The sequence below is a fragment of the Equus asinus genome, chromosome 10, assembly GCF_041296235.1.
Source record: "Equus asinus isolate D_3611 breed Donkey chromosome 10, EquAss-T2T_v2, whole genome shotgun sequence".
Lineage (NCBI taxonomy): Eukaryota > Metazoa > Chordata > Mammalia > Perissodactyla > Equidae > Equus > Equus asinus.
In genome coordinates, this window is record NC_091799.1 from 18,343,995 (window position 1) to 18,361,576 (window position 17,582).

At 43.7% G+C, this 17,582-nt stretch overlaps 1 protein-coding gene across 4 annotated transcripts in view; it reads right to left on the bottom strand.

Annotated features, from left to right (window-relative positions):
• Positions 1–17,582, bottom strand: part of GARNL3 (GTPase activating Rap/RanGAP domain like 3) — a 148,130-nt gene that overhangs the window by 53,155 nt on the left and 77,393 nt on the right. For all 4 annotated transcript variants that reach the window (XM_070518720.1, XM_044778723.2, XM_044778726.2 and 1 more), the window contains 3 exons: positions 11,531–11,595; positions 8,618–8,681; positions 5,208–5,234 (listed from right to left, as the gene is read on the bottom strand). In XM_070518720.1, the coding sequence (XP_070374821.1) occupies positions 5,208–5,234; positions 8,618–8,681; positions 11,531–11,595 (156 nt within the window). The remainder of the gene's footprint in view (positions 1–5,207; positions 5,235–8,617; positions 8,682–11,530; positions 11,596–17,582) is intronic.

Below are 17,582 nucleotides of genomic sequence, written 5' to 3' on the forward strand. Positions count from 1 at the left end.
ACCTTTGACAGGCTGTTTGACCCAGATGGGGGAATTCTTGGTCAATTAAGGGGTAGACAAGGAACAAAGTGTTTAAAGCATTGGCCAATGGGTCAGAGGTGGAAGGGCAAGGCAGAATGCCAGGATTCAGGACAGCTGGATCTGGGAGAATTAAGACTCTGAAAACCCAAGAGTCTAAGGCTGTGCTTGTGCACATTTTTCTGACCCCAGCATAGCCACGAGATAGATGCACACCCATCACTAACAGAGGTTTTCTATGTAGAGTGAGGAAGACAGGGGACACTCCCAAGCTGGTCCCTCCGCCTGGACCTCTTCCACGGCTCTTTCTATGGCTGGCTCTTTCCCATCATGCATGTCTCTGCTCACATGTCAATTTCTAGAGAGGTCTTTCCTGATCTCCCAGTATAAAGTCAGCCTCCCCACTGTTATTATCCATCATAGCATCTTGTTTATTGTCTTCAGAGTGCTATTTACACTCTGCAATTCTTTTGTTGAACTTGTCTATCTGTCTGTTTCTACCGTTAGAACATGAGTCCCATGAAAAAAGGATCATCTATGTCTTGCTTTCCATTGACTCTCCAGTGCCCACCACAGTGCTGGGTACGTGGACAGGATTAATAAATATTCACGGCGTAAATGGTTGTGTGCATAATAAACGAGAAAAGAAACAAAACTGGTCAGATACAACTTATTTTTCACGAGTGGCTTTCAAATGATTAAATCTTCTTCCCAAACCAGTTTTTTGGTAAGTTTCTTAGAATTTTGTCAGGGATCTCTGTTCACTTTAGGGTTCTATGGTTTGTAACCTTTCTTTCTCCACTTTGGAAATGATGACAGCAATCACATATCTCCAAGACCCCAGCACCTCTTCCGTTCTTAGCGGCCCCTTGACAAGCACCTACAGTAGCTTGGGGTCTGACACATGACCCTCTTGGAGTAATAGTGCAGAGACTAAAGCAGTGGTTCTCAAACTTAACCAGGCATCAGAATCACCTGGAAGGCTTCTTTAAGAATGCTGGGCTCCACTCCCAGACTTTCCAATTCAGTAGCTCCCGGTGAGAGCCCAAGAATTTGGATTTCTGACAAGTTCCCAAGTGATGCTGATGCTGCTGGTCCAGGGCCCCACGTTGAGAACCACTGGGCTAGAGAACAAACCAGCAGACTGTCAGGAGCCCAGGATCAGGTCCAGCTGAGCAGACAGCTAGCAAGCTAAGGGCAGAAGGACTGGGTCAATGAGCGGAGCGATAAGCCATGAACTAACAGCCTGTTAGAACCAGAAGGGACCCTGTGGTCCACTGAATCCACACTTTCATTTTACAGACAGGACAACTGAAGCCCAGGGAGGGCGAGACTTGCCCAAGGCTCCTACTAAGTGAATGTGAGGAGTGGAGCTGGCAGTCGGGTCTCCTGACTTTTGATCCAGCGCTCTTGCCAATACCATGGCATAGTCTCCTCAGGAGTGAAGCTGAGAGCCACAAGCAGAAATGGGGCTTGATCATTCCCCAAAGCTTTTAAAAGCTTTTATCTGTGACTGGCACCATGCTACCAGAACCCTTGCTGAGGACCCCTCTCGCTTCAGAAGGAGACTCCAGAAAGACTGGTGTTGCAAGGCCTTGTTAAGTACTTGAAATTATTTAGAGGACTCATTTAGGTAGTTTTGTTTCTTGGGCTTCCCAAATGACCCCAGTGACTAACACAGAGTTTTCACCCATCTCTAGAAATCAAGGTATCACTGAACATAATGGATTACATTTTTGGAGGAGACAGTTTTTAGGAGGGCCGTTTTAGGAGGGGATAGTTTAATTCGGGTAGTTTAACTTAACTATCACAGATCAGTTTTAACAAACCACTCAACCTAGCAGTGTTAGTCCTTCATGAGGCTGGTTGCTGCTTGCAGCACTGGATCCTGGGGGATGAGAGGGAGCTCTCAAGGTCCTAAGACCAGATCCGGGCCCCCGGAGGGAGGCGACTGGTGGAGCGAATCCATGCACACTGGTCTTCCTGGGACTTAAGTCCTGCTCAGACACTCACTAAAGAGATACGTCATATTTGTAATTCCTACCTGTATGGGACTTTTAATTTTTAAGTTCTAAGTTTTATGAGACAAAAGTCAGTATGATTATAAATCAATGTGTAGTTACTTTCTTGGGAATTAATAGTATGCTAGCAATTATATTTCTTTTGAGGAAAGTGAAGCAGGAGGAGAAACTAAAGTCTCTGTGATTCCAGAAGAATCTTTTGAAATCAAGAAACCATGGCCTGCGGCCAGCCCTGGTAGGCTACTGGTTAAGTTCGGCGTGCTCCGCTTTGGCAGCCTAGGGTCCCAGGTGCAGACCTACACCGCTCATCCATCAGTAGACATGCTGTGGTGGCAGCTCACATACAAAAAGAGGAAGGTTGACAACAGATGTTAGCTCAGAGCAAATCTTCCTCAGCAAAAAAAGAAAAAGAAAGAAAGAAATGATGGCCTGATTCAAAACTGGACACCCCTGGTTCCTTGTTACTTTTGTTTAGGCAATGCCTCCATATGTCTATGTTTCATATATTCCTTCATATCTCTCATCCTCTCCATGTGTATTACAGCTTAGGAAGCCACGTTCTCCCCTGGGGGTGCCTCTTTATGCAGTAGACAAACAAAACATGCTTTCAGGACACCAACAACACTTAACCAAATAGCTAACCTTTCAGGAACATCACTAGTGTTGTCTATTAACTTTCTTCCTGCCCATTTTTTGCAGCTGACAGTTTATCACCATAATAGGGCAGAGTTGGGATAAATGCTCCTAGCTGAGGAGGTGGCAGATTAAACAGGAGCGCCTTGGCCACACAGCTCTCAGGGAAGCTCTGAAAGATGGTGACCGTTGCTCACACCTCCTCAAATACACTGTAACGAATGCTCTTGTGGCTTCGAGCAAATATCCCCTTAGTAAGGAAATAAAATTGAGAAATAAAGAGATCAGCCACTTATTTTTTTAAAATTTGGGCGATCCAAAAAAAGTATGAGAGGATGTATACCCAACAGCGAACAGGGGTTCTTCGAGGGAGGGTGGAAGTGGCAAAGCAGGGGGAGCTTTCACCTTCTCCATGTATAAATTTCTGTATTTGTTTGTCCCAACAGGCACGTGCATGCACGCAGTGGGTGCTCAATAAATATCTGTGAATTAATGAGTAATTTTGAGACATAAAAACTGTATATAGCATAATCCTAATTTTATATAAAATACACCAAACATATATACCCAAATGTGATACTATACCAATACTAGTTTTCTCTGTGATTGTAGGTGATATTTTCCTTTTATCTTTTGTGCATTTCTGTATTTTTCAAATGTTTGCCAGAAATGTGTATTACTTTTGTTTTTTGCCTTCTACAAATTACACATGGAGTTCATGAGTTCTTTAGCAACGAGCATGATTCATACACGGATAATACATAAATAAAGAAGTAGCTGTCTCCCTCTGCCCGCTCTCTGCCTCGTCCCACACTACATTTCACTCTCCTTCCAAAGTCACCCTGCCAACAATCTGGGGTGCATCCTTCCAGCCCACTTCTTTGCACTTACATCGATATGTTGAGAGTCAGCTGAGATGTCGTTGCCTCAGAGAATCCTTTCCTCTTTGTTCAATGTAGAAATTCTACCCCCTATCCATATCACCCACCTTGTTTTACTTCCTTCACAGCTCTTGGGACGATCGATATTACCATGTCTATGTCTGTTTGTTTACTTGTTTAGTTTGTCTTATCCCACCAGATTGGACGCTCCGTGAAGAAGGGACCTTGTCTTGTTCATCAATATATGCCCAATGCCTCAAACAGTACATGGTACACACATGGTAGGAGCTCAATAAATATTTGTTGAGTGAATGAATGAAGGAATGAATGAATATACATATAAATCTTTGTTTATAAAAACCACTTGGATTCTACTCTAAGTATTGCCTGCCCTGTGAATTGTTTTTTTTCAGTAAATACTATGTCGTGGAAATCTTTCTATGCCAGTAAATAAAGGTCTACCTTATTCTTTTTAATGGCATCATAGTATTTCATAATTCAGTCAGTCAATACCTAATTCACTTAACCAACAAATATTGACTCCGCGTCCTCTAGCTGCACTGTTCTAGGATCTGGGGATGTAGCAGTGAACAAAAATAAGTCCCTGCTCTTATGGTGCTTATAGTCTAGTGGGGGCAACGGATGACAAATAAATAAATGAAAATACACTCATTAAGAAGAAAAACAAAGAGCATGGAAGGGCAGAGTGTGCTATTTTGGGCAGCGTGACAGGGGAAGGCCTCTCTGCGCAGGGATCCTAATCAAGCAAGGGTGTGGCCCATGGGGACATCTGCGGAAGAGCATCCGGGCAGGGGGAACAGTAGGCTCTTCTCGGGGAGGTGGAAGGATAAGGAAGTCAGTGTGGTTAGTGTGGAGGAGGAGCTGGAGAGGGAGAGAGCAGAGGGCCAGAGTGAAAGCAGGGAGAAGAGGTGAAGACACCGCACAGTCCAATGTGGTCCCCACAGATGATGGGGGTGGTGTCAATGGATGAGAGCGGTCATGGTAGAAGCGTTGAGAAATGTTTGAATTAGGGATGTATTCTGAAGAAGTGTCAACAGGATGTACTGATGGATTAAATATGGGGCGTGAGAGAAAGAGAGGTGTTAAGGATTTTCCATGTCTGGCCTGAGCGACTGGAGGAATGATATTGCCATTTACTGAGAGGAACAGTAGGCACAAACTATAATTTATTTACTCAATGGCCTATTGATAATACTTGGGATATTTTGTTATATTCATTATGTACTTAGAAAACCCAATATATTTTTTTAAAGTGGGGCAACAATGGAAACATGAAACAGGGTAATCTGTAAATCGAGTGTGCTTATAAAGCACAAACACCCTATCTTTAATTTAACGATCATTAAAACCTCATTACTCACCCTGATCGCGAGGTTACAATTTGAATATTTCCAAGCAGATTTAAGTAGCTTGATTGTTTTTATATCTTTATAGGTAGCTGCATAGAAAATTCTGAAATATACCTCGAAAAAATATGTCAGTAAAGTCTTTCAGTGATAAGAGACTCACACTGTGCAAATGCATGTGGAGGTTTGATGGAAAGAAAAGGTCGTGTTCACGGTGAAGGGAGAAGCACATTGGTCAACATGGAGGCGGGGCAGAGCGGGAACAGACAGCTCAGAAAACCACTTACCTCTTGCTCTTCAAGAACCAGCAAGTCCTGTCAAATAAAGTTCGAAGAGTTATGTCTATCGTTAACGATGATCATTTTATTTTGATTTTCTGTGAAAGCCAAGCTTCAGTTTACCAAAGTTTACAACACTTTTTTTTCCCCTAGAAGTGCTTAAAAAATTCAAATTTAGCTCTGCAGGTTTTTATAAAATACCTGGTCATTTAGGAAAGTCATGTTATACCACAGCTGTCTATAAACAAAGATGACGTATGGCAGTGGGAAGAAACGCATGGACACCTAGGTTTCTCTATCCATTTAAAGCTAGATTATCACACATGGCTGCTGGCAAGATTTTGGCTAAGAAAAATGTTATTACAGTATAGCAGCCAGAAACAGACGGATAACGTTTTTAAATAGCATCAGCCACCTTCCCGCTTGGTGGAAGATGCCTTCTTTACAATGCCAATGGCTTATTTCCTGTTGACTTTTTGGCTCCAATGATTTGTAAGCGCTCTTCCTCCTACACCTAAAGCCTGTTGCTCGAGCCTTCTTCAGGGAAACCCACAGAAGCCTGATGACAGCACTGAAACTCGTGCTAAGTTACACACTCACGTGCACACACACAGAGGACAGAGGGAAAGCTTGTGAATTGTTCCTTGTTAAGGGGAAAAAAGTCAAAACACAAACAGGGAAGGCGTGAAAGTGTCTTTTGTTTGGTAAAACACAGGCACGGAGGCATGACATAAATAGGCAGAAGGTTGCTCTAGTCTGTTCTCTTGTCTTCTTATTTTGTGGAAGAGAGACAGCAGATGGGGAAGACAGCAGACAAAGTCTGCTGAGGGAATCTGTTTGGCAGGAAGATGCAGAAAGAAGCGTCAGAGTGGGCGCTGTGGGTTTTGGCCCCCAGTGTCTGGGGATCACATCCAGGCTCCAAGAAGGACAGGATTAAGAATGAGAATCTGCACAAGTGAAGTAATAAAGACACACTGGTACTGGCATATTTATAATTCAAACTTGTTTTAAAATTTGCTATAAAGAATCACTTTTGGACAGCCAAGAGCATACGATGGAGAAAGGAAAGTCTTCAATAAATGGTGTTGGGAAAACTGGACAGCCACGCGCAAAAGAATGAAAGGAGACCATTATCTTACACCATACATAAAAATTAACTCAAAATAGATTAAAGACTTGAATTTAAGACCTGAAACCATGAAAGTCCTAGAAGAAAATATAGGCAGTACACTCTTCGACATCGGTCTTAGCAGCATCTTTTCAAATACTATGTCTCACTAGGCAAGGGAAACAAAAGAAAAAATAAACAAATGGGACTACACCAAACTAAAAAGCTTCTGCACAGCAAAGGAAACCACCAACAAAACGAAAAGACAACCTACAACTGGGAGAAGATATTTACAAACCATATTATCTGATAAGGGGTTAATATCCAAAATATACAAAGAACTCATACATTTCAACAACAAAGAAACAAATAATCCAATTAGAAAATGTGCAAAAAATCTGAACAAACATTTTTCCAAAGAAGATATACAGATGGCCAACAGGCACATGAAAAGAAGTTCAACATCACAAATTATTAGGGAAATGCAAATCGAAACTACAGTGAGATATCACCTCACACCCATCAGAATGGCTATAATTACCAAGACAAGAAACAAGAAGTGTTGGAGAGGATGTGGAGAAAAGGGAACCCTCATACACTGCTGGTGGGAGTGCAAACTGGTGCAGTCACCAGTTTCCATTTTAAGCCAATATGGAAAATATTATGCAGATTCCTAAAAAAAATTAAGAATCGAACTACCATATGATCCAGCTATTCCACTTCTAGGTATTTATCCAAAGAACACGAAAACACGAATACATAAAGATATATGCACCCTTATGTTCACTGCAGCATTATTCACAATAGCCAAGACTTGGAAACAACCTAAGTTGCCCATCAAAGGATGCATGGATAAAGAAGATGTGGTATATGTACAAAATGGAATACTCTTAAGCTATAAAAAAGATGAAATCGTGCCATTTGTGACAACATGGATGGACCTTGAGGGTATTATGCTAAGTGAAATAAGTCAGAGGGAGAAAGTCAAATACCATATGATCTCACTCATAAGTAGAAGATAAAAACAACAACAAACACCTAAATACAGAGATTAGACTGGTGGTTACCAGAAGGGCAAGAGAGAGGGAGGAGGACGACGAAAGGAGTGACAGGGCGTGTGCATATGGTGATGGATGGTAACTTGACTTTGGGTGGTGAACATGATGCGGTCTACACAGAGATACAAAAATAACGATGTATACCTGAAATTTATAAACCAATGTTACCCCAATAAAAAGAAAGAAAGAAAGAAAGAATTACTTTTAAGCATAGCATGGCTGAAAGTTTAACTTACACTCATTTTTGCCTTAGTTCCTTCTGGGGTTGAGTTAGGGTACAAACGCTATTTTAAAAATTAAATTAAAACCAAAGATATGGGGAATTCACAGGTACACATATTCGGGGTAAGCTAAGTTGAGAGCCAATGACTTCATTTTAAAAGCTAACTGTATTTTAAAGGTATGCGAGCAAAGGTACCCTCCCATGTGTCCTCCTCACGTGTCTGAGTTATTTCCCTAAAGAGCAGATTTAAGCATGATGCTCCTCTGCTTAGAGACTACTGGCTCCCTGCCGCCTCCTGGATAGAATCCCAGCCTGCCTCTCCAGCTCGTCCTTGTCACCCGGCCCTGGCATTCCCCTCTCCTGGAAGCTCAGCTTTGACACAGAACTGGCACGCGACTAGTGACGGCTGCGTTTAGCAGTTTCAAGGGGAGAATTTCAAAGCTAAATTGATTGAAAGTGCAAGACAAAACTTTGGTTGACATTTTTCTGATGGATCATTCCCTAGATTATGACTCGAAACTTTTTTTCTTCCAGGGCAGACCGTTTCCCCTTAAGAGCAAGTCCTAAGAAAACAGGATGGCTTTCTGGGCACCTTCTATCCTCCACAGTACCCAGCACAGTGTTCTACACGAGTTAGAGCTCAATAAGCACAGTTTGTATTTTATTAATTTAAAAAACCCCAAACCTTACATTCCACACAATTCTACATCACTAACTTTTAAGGCAATAAGATCCTTCTGAACATGCACCCTTTAGGTTCCGGGATCGAGGACCACATAGTCCAGCGGGCCTCAGTGCGGCTATGCCTCAGAATCACCCACAGAACTTCTGAAAAATACAGATCGCTAGCCTCTACCTTAGACCCAGCATATCAGGGTCTCGGGTGTGAGGGTCTCCACGAGGACATTTCCGAAGGCCCACAGGTGATTCTAGTTGGTACCCTCGGCTAAGAATCCCTGAGGACCCGTCAGTTCTAATCAATCACTGTGATCAAACTTACACAATTACGAAGCATACAATTCTCTGTTACCTTTTGTATCTCAGGATGAAAAATTTCCCTGGGGCCTTTCTCAAATTTGTCCAGATTCATGGCACTGAAATAGAATGGACAAAATGAGCCACAGTGTGGTAGAAACTTAAACAATGTGGAACAAGTGTACGTTCTTCAGAGAGGCTAAATAATATCTCCTAGAAAATCATCGCTGGATTCCCTGAAGGGCCTGGCCCACAGGAAATACAAACCACCAAGGCATGATCAATGAATGACTATACGAGAGTAACCGAACACCACGCTGTATCCCTCTCACCTCACTATCCCCTAATGACACAGAGAATAAGAGAGGAAGGGAGGAATCCAGAGCATCTGTTTCAGGCAACCTTGACTAACCTTCATGATTTCTATTTTTATTTACTAAAAAAGTGATTCATTGACATTTACAAAGCAATCAGTGACAAAATGAAATGTAAGTAAGATCACCTGACTTTCTTTCTTTGGCAATTCCTCTGCCACTTAGGGCAAAAGGCCGTCCTTAACAAGATTGTTCTTTTATGTTTTACTTTGGACAACCAGCGTTAACGTCCTTGAGCCTAAGCTCCTCTAGAGGTAAAACAAGGAAATGAAACTAGATGATCTCTAAGACTCTTTTCAGTAAAGATTCTCATATTTGTAAGTGAAAGAGAAAAATAATAGGTAATATTTACAGAGCACTTACCAAATGCCAGGCACTCTGTTAAAGGCTTTACATCGATTAGCTCATTTAGTCTCTAGGAGGCGAGTACTATTTTATCCTTACTTTAAAGATTAGGAAATAGAGGCTCAGAAGTTAAAGAATGAGTCCAGGATAACAAAGCTGTTAGGCAGGAGAGCCAAGATTTGACCTCAGGCTCATCTGACTCCATTGTTTTTATATTTTAATTTCCTTTTAAGTTTTCAAGTTCACAGCTGTAACAAATGAAGATAAAATCTTTTCTTCTATTGGCAGCAACTGTAGAAGTTTTAATCTTCCATATCTTTAAAAATATCTTCTTGCTGAAACTTGCTCTGGCTATGAGTAGTGAGCTGAAAAATGAAGGCCCTATTCATTTAACTAAATGAAATTATAACTAAATGAAATCCCTGAAGCTTTAAATATAAAGAAGAAAGGAGCTGGAGTAACTTCTTTAGGAAAAGAAAAAGATTTGCAGAAATCTTAAGCCAGTGTAATTCGAAGTATTACTCTCAAAGCAAGTTAAGAGGGGGCCGGCCCCGTGGCCGGGTGGTTAAATTCGTGCGTTCTGCTTCGGCAGCCCAGGGTTTTGCCAGTTCGGATGCTGGGCGTGGACATAGCACTGCTCATCAAGGCACGCTGAGGCGGCATCCCACATGCCACAACTAGAAGGACCCACAACTATGTACTGGGGGGCTTTGGGAGAAAAAGGAATAATAAAATCTAAAAAAAAAGCAAGTTAAGATTTAGCAGCAGCGAGATATTTCTGTGCTCAACAAAAATGTTAAGCTCTTGGGCCGGCCCAGTGGCGCAGCTGTTAAGTGCACATGTTCCGCTTCGGCGGCTGCCGGTTCAAATCCAGGGTGCGGACATGGCACCACTTGGCAAGCCATGCTGTGGCAGGCGTCCCACATATAAAGTAGAGGAAGATGGGCACGGATGTTAGCTCAGGGCCAGGTTTCCTCAGCAAACAAGAGGAGGACTGGCAGTAGTTAGCTCAGGGCTAATCTTCCTCAAAATAAAACCCCCAAAAAACAAAAAAAAATTAAGCTATTCACTGATGCTTTCTGAACTTGGCCTTCAGACTGCTCAGAAGAAAAGTCAGAAGGCCTAGAGCAGAGAGGGGGAGGTCTACAATTGAAAGACCAAATCGAGCTTGAAAGTGAGATATAATAGTTTCTACTTCTTAGTCTCAGCACCCTGATGCAATCGCTAGCAGTCAGGCTTGTCACTCTAAGAGACATCTTGGCAAGTATGAGTTGTGGCTGGGAACAATGAAAACACCATCTCCTACCACCACCTGGTTACAGATGACCAGAGAGAAAACCACGGGGCGCTGGAGGGAGCCGTCGCAGTCACACGATATGGCAGTCGTGGTGAATAGCCTGAGCCCTGGAGTCGCATGACCCTAGGTTTGGCTCCTGCCTCTCCGGTTTACCAGCTGTGAGACCTCTGTCAAATCCTTTCACTTCTCTGAGGCTCCGATTCCTCATATGTGGAGTGGAGGTAATTATAGAGCTACTTTGTAGAGCTGGTTTAAAGACTTATTAGGAGAATGCTTGTAAAGCATTTAGCTCTGCCTGACAAACAGAAGTTACTATTACTATGACGTAACGTCTCAGCTGGTGACAAAGTGACAGGCCCTACCTGAGTGGTGACATTCCCTAGGGGAGGCTGCCACCCAATATGGGAGAGGAGAGATATGAGAGGGAGGTGGCAAGGTCGGGGCAGGAGAGGCAGCTGACTGTGGAGCAGCTAGATGTCCCATTCACTGAAATTTCTGTTTGTGACAAATAAGCACATTCTTCTCTGAGAAGCATTTGCTGACATATGAGTTTCTATTTCAAAGCAGAAAAATATTTCTTGATTTTCTTTACAAAACCAAAGTATCTGCATGCGTGGAAGAAAAAAGAAGCAGGCAACTCATGCAGTATGCTTAACAGCGATGCTCAGGATCAGCAGGACCTCGACTCAGGCCTCAGTCCCACCACACACTGTGTGATCTTGGCCTTCTCTCCCTGAGCCTCCGTTTCCTCATCTATAAAACAGGGGTGAGAACAGTACCTGCCCTATAGGGTTGCCATGGAGATCACATGAGGTGATGCATGTCGAGTGCTTAGCAAAATGTCTGGTACACAGCCAAGGCTCAAAAAGTGGAAAGCTAACAGGAGACTGACCATACGAGAAAAAACCTTGATAAAGGCTCCTGGCGTTGGGTTTCTATTCATTATACTCACCTTAAGATGGACTTCACCGAGAGCGTTTTTGTGGGACTGTAAGGAAGGCATATTTTCTGGGTACCCTGGAAAGTCAAAACACCAAATCAGTGAGAAGTTTGGCAATTTCCATCTCTGAAACAGCCTTACTTGGCTATTTAAAAGAAACCCACGCCCAGTCTTTCATCTTTCTTCAAGGGGCATGTATATGAATAAACACATTCTATGTTGGAAAAAATCTTGCTTGCTATGACAGCATCTTCCACCATCCTCCCAACCCCGACATTCATGGCTTTCCGCAATGCTCTTCAATATACGGGCTGACAGGTCCTCAGTGTCTTAGGTGTGGCGGTGAGTGGATGAGCCATCTGAGCAGAGGAGAAGGGGTTTGGTCTCTGAGCCAAGGGTCAGATCAACCTCAAAGATCATAATAGGGAGAAAACAGTCTCCACATGCTCAATGGGACACAAAAGCGTTATCTCCAAGTCAAAGACTTTTTGAACTAGAAATCACCTGAATCTTTTAGAGAAGTTTCCATAATGTGTACTTTCGTATTTATCTGTATTTACTTATTTACAGTCTGCTTCCTCCTCTCTAAATGAGTACCCACGGTGACTAACTCATAGACAGTACTCACTAAGTCTTTACTGAATGAAAGAGAATGAGTGAGGGTCACCCGAATGGTTCAGTCCCACGTCCAACCCACCCGGAACGGATGAGTGCTAGTCTCTGTATAATCTCCAGAAAAGAGAGGACACGGATTTATAATCCACAAAGGATTTACACCACACGGTTAGCAAAAGGGGTGATGACTTAGTCCACATTGAAAACTTTCTTTCTAACTTTGTCTAACAATAAAATTGGCAGCACAAATAGCTAGAAAAGGTAAGGACATTTCTTGCAGGAAATGGGCAAAGAACTAAATGTGACTTTCCTCATGTTTTGGGGACACATCTGCCAACTCATCCGTCAAAGACCTGAACAACAGCATGGAGTGGAGTTCCCCAACCTTTTCGAGCCCACAGTCTCTTTCGGTAAGCTACACTTTCACACCCACGCCACTGGAGACCCCGGGAATCTCAGCCCCACCCCAGGCTGGGCAGGAGCATGTCTTCCCAGCTAAGCATCAGAAGTTGCACTTACGGGTTCTCTCCTAGCCAAGGAAATTAGCTTGAGCTTTTTGTTATTTGTAGTTTGCGTTACAGAGATTTAAGAAATTTCCCAAATATAGAGAAATACTATGAGAGGAATACGCATTTTCAAATTCCACAGAAGCCACCCATTGAAACCTGAGTTATTCCTGTGGCCTTGCCGTTTTACCAGACCCAGCCTCCCTCCCACCATGTGTGGGATGTCACCTGTGTGGGATGCCAACCTGTCTGTAAGAGGGTCTTGAATCGGACCTTGTTGCTCAACCCCTACCTTGTCAACCTTTTCTTCTCACTAAACAACCCAAAGGCTGTTTTAAAGAGAAGCCAAGGCAGTTTGAGGGGGAATGTACGGACTAGGAGGGAGAATCCAGCCCCTGCCTGGGTGGTGGGAACATCTTCATGAGCTGCCCACGTGGATGTGAAGCCCAGGGCTCGTGGGATTGTCAACTGGTATTTTTCTTCTCCACAAACAGGTAAAGCTCTTCCTCCCCATCTTCTCCCTGTTGTGGCTTTCCAGAGTCGCTCTCCAAGAAAAAACACCTCTGGTTCTATGTTTTCCAGAGAAATCAACAAATGCATAGGGAGAGTCAAGTACACGGCCACATCAGGCAGCACTAAGTGAGCACAGCAAGGACACAGAAGTACACGTTGAACGTTACCCCATTCATGCGGCAGTGGGTGTGTGTGTGTGTGTGTGTGTGTGTGTTTATGAACAGACGTCTAGAAGGATGTTGAGGATGTTGCAGTAACCTCGCTGAGTGGCTAGATTTTGATCCTTGCCCTTTTAGCTTGCTATGTTGTCTGGATGGCATTTCTACAAGTACGAATAATTTTTTTTAACAAAAGCCTTTTCTTTCTGTTTAGAAGAAACACAGCAGAGATAATCAAGACTGTTTAAAGCAGGGTTTATACATTTAGCCATTTTTCTAACTTTCATAACAGAATGCGAGCGCACGATGAGGTGAGGGAGGGCTGAGCCATCCACTTCTTTGCATCTCCTGCAGCCTCCAGCACTAGTTTTGGGACAAAGGGAGCTTCATCGGTGACCCCTTATGCCAGTGTTCTGCTTTGATTTTTTCAGTCCCTCACTTTCCTCAGCACTCCCCCTACAGCTGGTGGACAGCACTTGCCCCGCCGCGCTGGCACACAATTTAGGGCCTAGATAAGGGGTCTGGATGACGGCACCGGCCCTTCTCAACAGAAGGGGACTAATACTCAGTATGCCCCACCCCATGCTGCCTCCACAGGGGTCCTGGGGTCTAAATCCCACCTCTCTGATGTCTCTAGGACCAGCGAAGAGTAAGCTCTCCCACGTTCCTCCTTCGTCTTACATTTGCTGTTCCTTCCGTCTGGAATCCTCCCCCTGCCCCTTCCCCTACTGTTTTCGTGGCTGGTTCCCTTTCATCCTGCAGGTCTCTTTAAACATCACCTCCTCAGAAAGCTTTCCCTGAACTGTCTTATCTAAAGCAGGTCTCCCGTATCGTTCTCTATCTTTGTTTCCTTCAGAGCGGTTATCACAATTTATAATGTAATAGAGACAATGTCTTGGGAAACTAAAATAAGCAAAATTTCACCCCTGCATTTGCCCCACTCCTCCTCCCCCAGTATCTGGCCACTGTCCCAGGTGAGGAGGTGGAGAGACTGTTACTTGACATAGAGGAAGAAGATGTGACATTGAGAAAATTCACCGCAGAGAGACAGCAGGAGTGAGAAACCTCCCCTTTCCTGCCCTGGTGGAAGGAAGAGAGAAGAAAGAGAGGGACGCCATGGGGGAGATGCCGGCGCCCTTGATTCCCCCATTCTGAAGGTAGGACTTGAAGGGGGTGAGGTGGCTGCAAAGATACCAAGGTAAGACCTGGAGGCACCTAGGGACATTCGGACTAGAGGCCCACTTCCCAGGCACGGTCTTCCACAGAAATCTTGAACTCCAGTTAGAACCTGTTTGAACATGGTGAGGGGCAGAAACTCAGTGGCTTCAAGAGTGGATGGTCAGCAAGATCAGAGACACGAGCCTGAGGCATTGCTCCTGCCTCCTCCCATGTGGCTGTGGCTCGCAGTGGACATGCCTGTGAGAGGGTGCAGAGCTTCTGAGAGGCTCAGCAGCCAGCAGAGACCTGGGATCAGGTCAAAGAGTTCACAATACACAGCGACTTCACAACAAGGGGCAAATGGCTGGGACTACGGATTGCAGGGGCAGGTGCATTCCAATGACCCGAAAAAAGCCAGAGGGGACCAGTTACATCTCAGTGGTTGCTAGTTCAGAGGCTAGATCAGCCACTCCACAACAGAAACTAGAAAGAACCCAGAGGGCCCCATGTGGATCCGAGGTCCTCTTCTCCTGCCACCATGAGTCTCACAAACCCTGAGGTCTCCATGCACCCGAATATCACCTTCCAGAGGAGCAGGGGGAGGGGAAAGAAATCGGAAAGACTGATTATTCATCCAAAAGAGGCAGAGTCATCCACAGAGAATAGTGAAACCAGAAGAGATTGGAATACTGTAATTAGCAAACATGAAACAAATAAGTAAAAACAAAGAAGCACCAGTCAACAGCCTTCCTGGTGCAGAAGATAAGAGGCCCTGGACAAGGGCACTAGGACTCTCACTAGGTGAATACTGAGAAAAGACTACCACGCACGCCCTTGAGAAAAGCTGGCACACAGCTCTCCAACGTTATCTTCGAAAACTGATGCATAAACTTTGCTTCAAGAACAGCTACGCTGATGGCAAGACTGGCCCCAATGGCAGGGGCATGGGGAGAGGGGAAAGTGCCAAAACTTTTCTGCAGGAAATGATTCACAGGTAAGATCTAACTCTATTTAACATGAGATTTTTACCTTAAACCTGCTTAAAAAAAAGAAAAATTTCAGAAACGTTAACATGGAAGTTTATATAAACAGAGGCAGCATAGCACCCAGGTTAAACTGGACTTTGGCGTCATTCATCAATTCATTCAACAAATACTTGTCCAGCTTCTTCTATGGGCCAGGCACTAGGCTTGGTGGTGGGGACTCTGAGAACAAAGCAGTGATGTCCCCTACTTTCCTGGAGCTCACAACCCAGGGAGAGAGACAGCATGAGTCAAGGAATTACATATAGAACTAATTATGTACAGTGGCGACAGCTCTGCATGTAGTCCTGGGTTCTGCCTGGTCTGCCACCGGGCGGCATGTGGCCTTAGTCATGCCATTTAGCCTCCCTAAACTGCGGCAACACCTATGAGATCACGCATTTGGAGGACTCAGCATAGTAGTTGGCATATGGTAAGTGCTCGAGAAATGTCAGATTTTATTGTTATCACTATTACTATTTTTTTTTAAAGATTTTTTAAAAAATTTTTTTCCTTTTTGTCCCCAAAGCCCCCTGGTACACAGTTGTATGTTCTTTGTTGTGGGTCCTTCTAGTTGTGGCATGTGGGAAGCTGCCTCAGCGTGGTTTGATGAGCAGTGCCATGTCCGCGCCCAGGATTCGAACCAACGAAACACTGGGCCGCCTGCAGTGGAGCGCACAAACTTAACCACTCGGCCACGGGGCCAGCCCCTCACTATTACTATTTTTAATCATCACAAAAAGTTCATAACCACAGTTTACTCTAGTGGTTCCTGGAAATTCTTTCTGGGCTTTTTGAAGTTGCTACTTGATTGCTATATATGCATGTAAATGTGTGTCTATATATAAAAAATTACTGTTTTTGAAAGTTTCTGTATTATTTCTTTTCCAAAAAGACCTAAATAGCAATTTTTGATATGCTATGTAGCTTAGATACAAATCAGCATGCAATTATTTAAATACTGGATTTCAACAAACATACCCACAAGTGAGAGCACCGACTAACAGGACTAATATTTTTAAGTGTAGTTTGTTTTATGGCTTTTTAATTATACACTGTCCTCACCAATTTAAGAGTAAATGTTTTATCCTTTAAGCATCTAAGCAGTTTAAGATTTGATGACTGGGGACACCAGCTAAATGTGGATTTTCAAACAAGACCTCACTTAATGTGGTCTCTTTAGTCCTCATCACCCTGTGAGCCACAGCCCAGAACTTTCCCCATTTTACAAAGAAGAAAATGGAAGCTCAGAGGGCATAAGAAATTTTCTCAAATTCACACAAGTGAGTTTGTTACTGAGGTAATTTGACCCTACTTTGCTTAACTCCAAACCCTTTGCTCTTTCCAGCATCTATACTGTCTCTGAAAAAAATTCTGAGAAGCCAAAACAAAAACAACCAAGAGAAGAAAATAATGAGAAAAGGCAAAAGATGAAAGAGGTCAAATTTAAGAATCGCTGGAGAAAGAATTCAGAAAACAGGAAAAGCAGCAACAATAGTGAATAAGACATAAGCAAACTTTCCTGAGCCAAAGACAGACCCGCACCCCTGGCTGAAGGGCCTCGTGTTCGGCTCACCGTCCGCACCTGAGCGTTCAGAGCCCACCGTGGACAGGGGCCTTGCTGAGTCTAGAGTTGTTTTTCTACTTGTGAAATTGAGGAAACGGGCTAAGTCTCAAACAAATTCTAGAAGCACAACTGATTTAGTGGTTGACTGAGTGACTCATGGAAACAGGAGCACCCCGTGGGCTGTGCCCATGTGATAACACAGTCTTCCACTAAATTTTGTTTCTTTTAGTTGAAGGTGAGCCAGTTCATCACTTTCAGTGTTAGCAACAGCTAAGGCGAATACTCCGTAAAATACAGTTCTGTATTCCCACAGGCGAGAGATAGAGGGAAATGGACATGTCTAATTAGTGCGAATTAGAATACGGGAAAAGTTGCTGTTAAATTCAGAGTTTGACGGTCCCACCTGTGAAGAGTATAATCTTGAGTATCCAAACTCAAAGAATCTTGTAGCAAAAAGACTTACCTGAGCCACTCCGACAGTGACACTCATTAAATTCTGGAGTGGTGAGGAAAGTCTAGGTACAA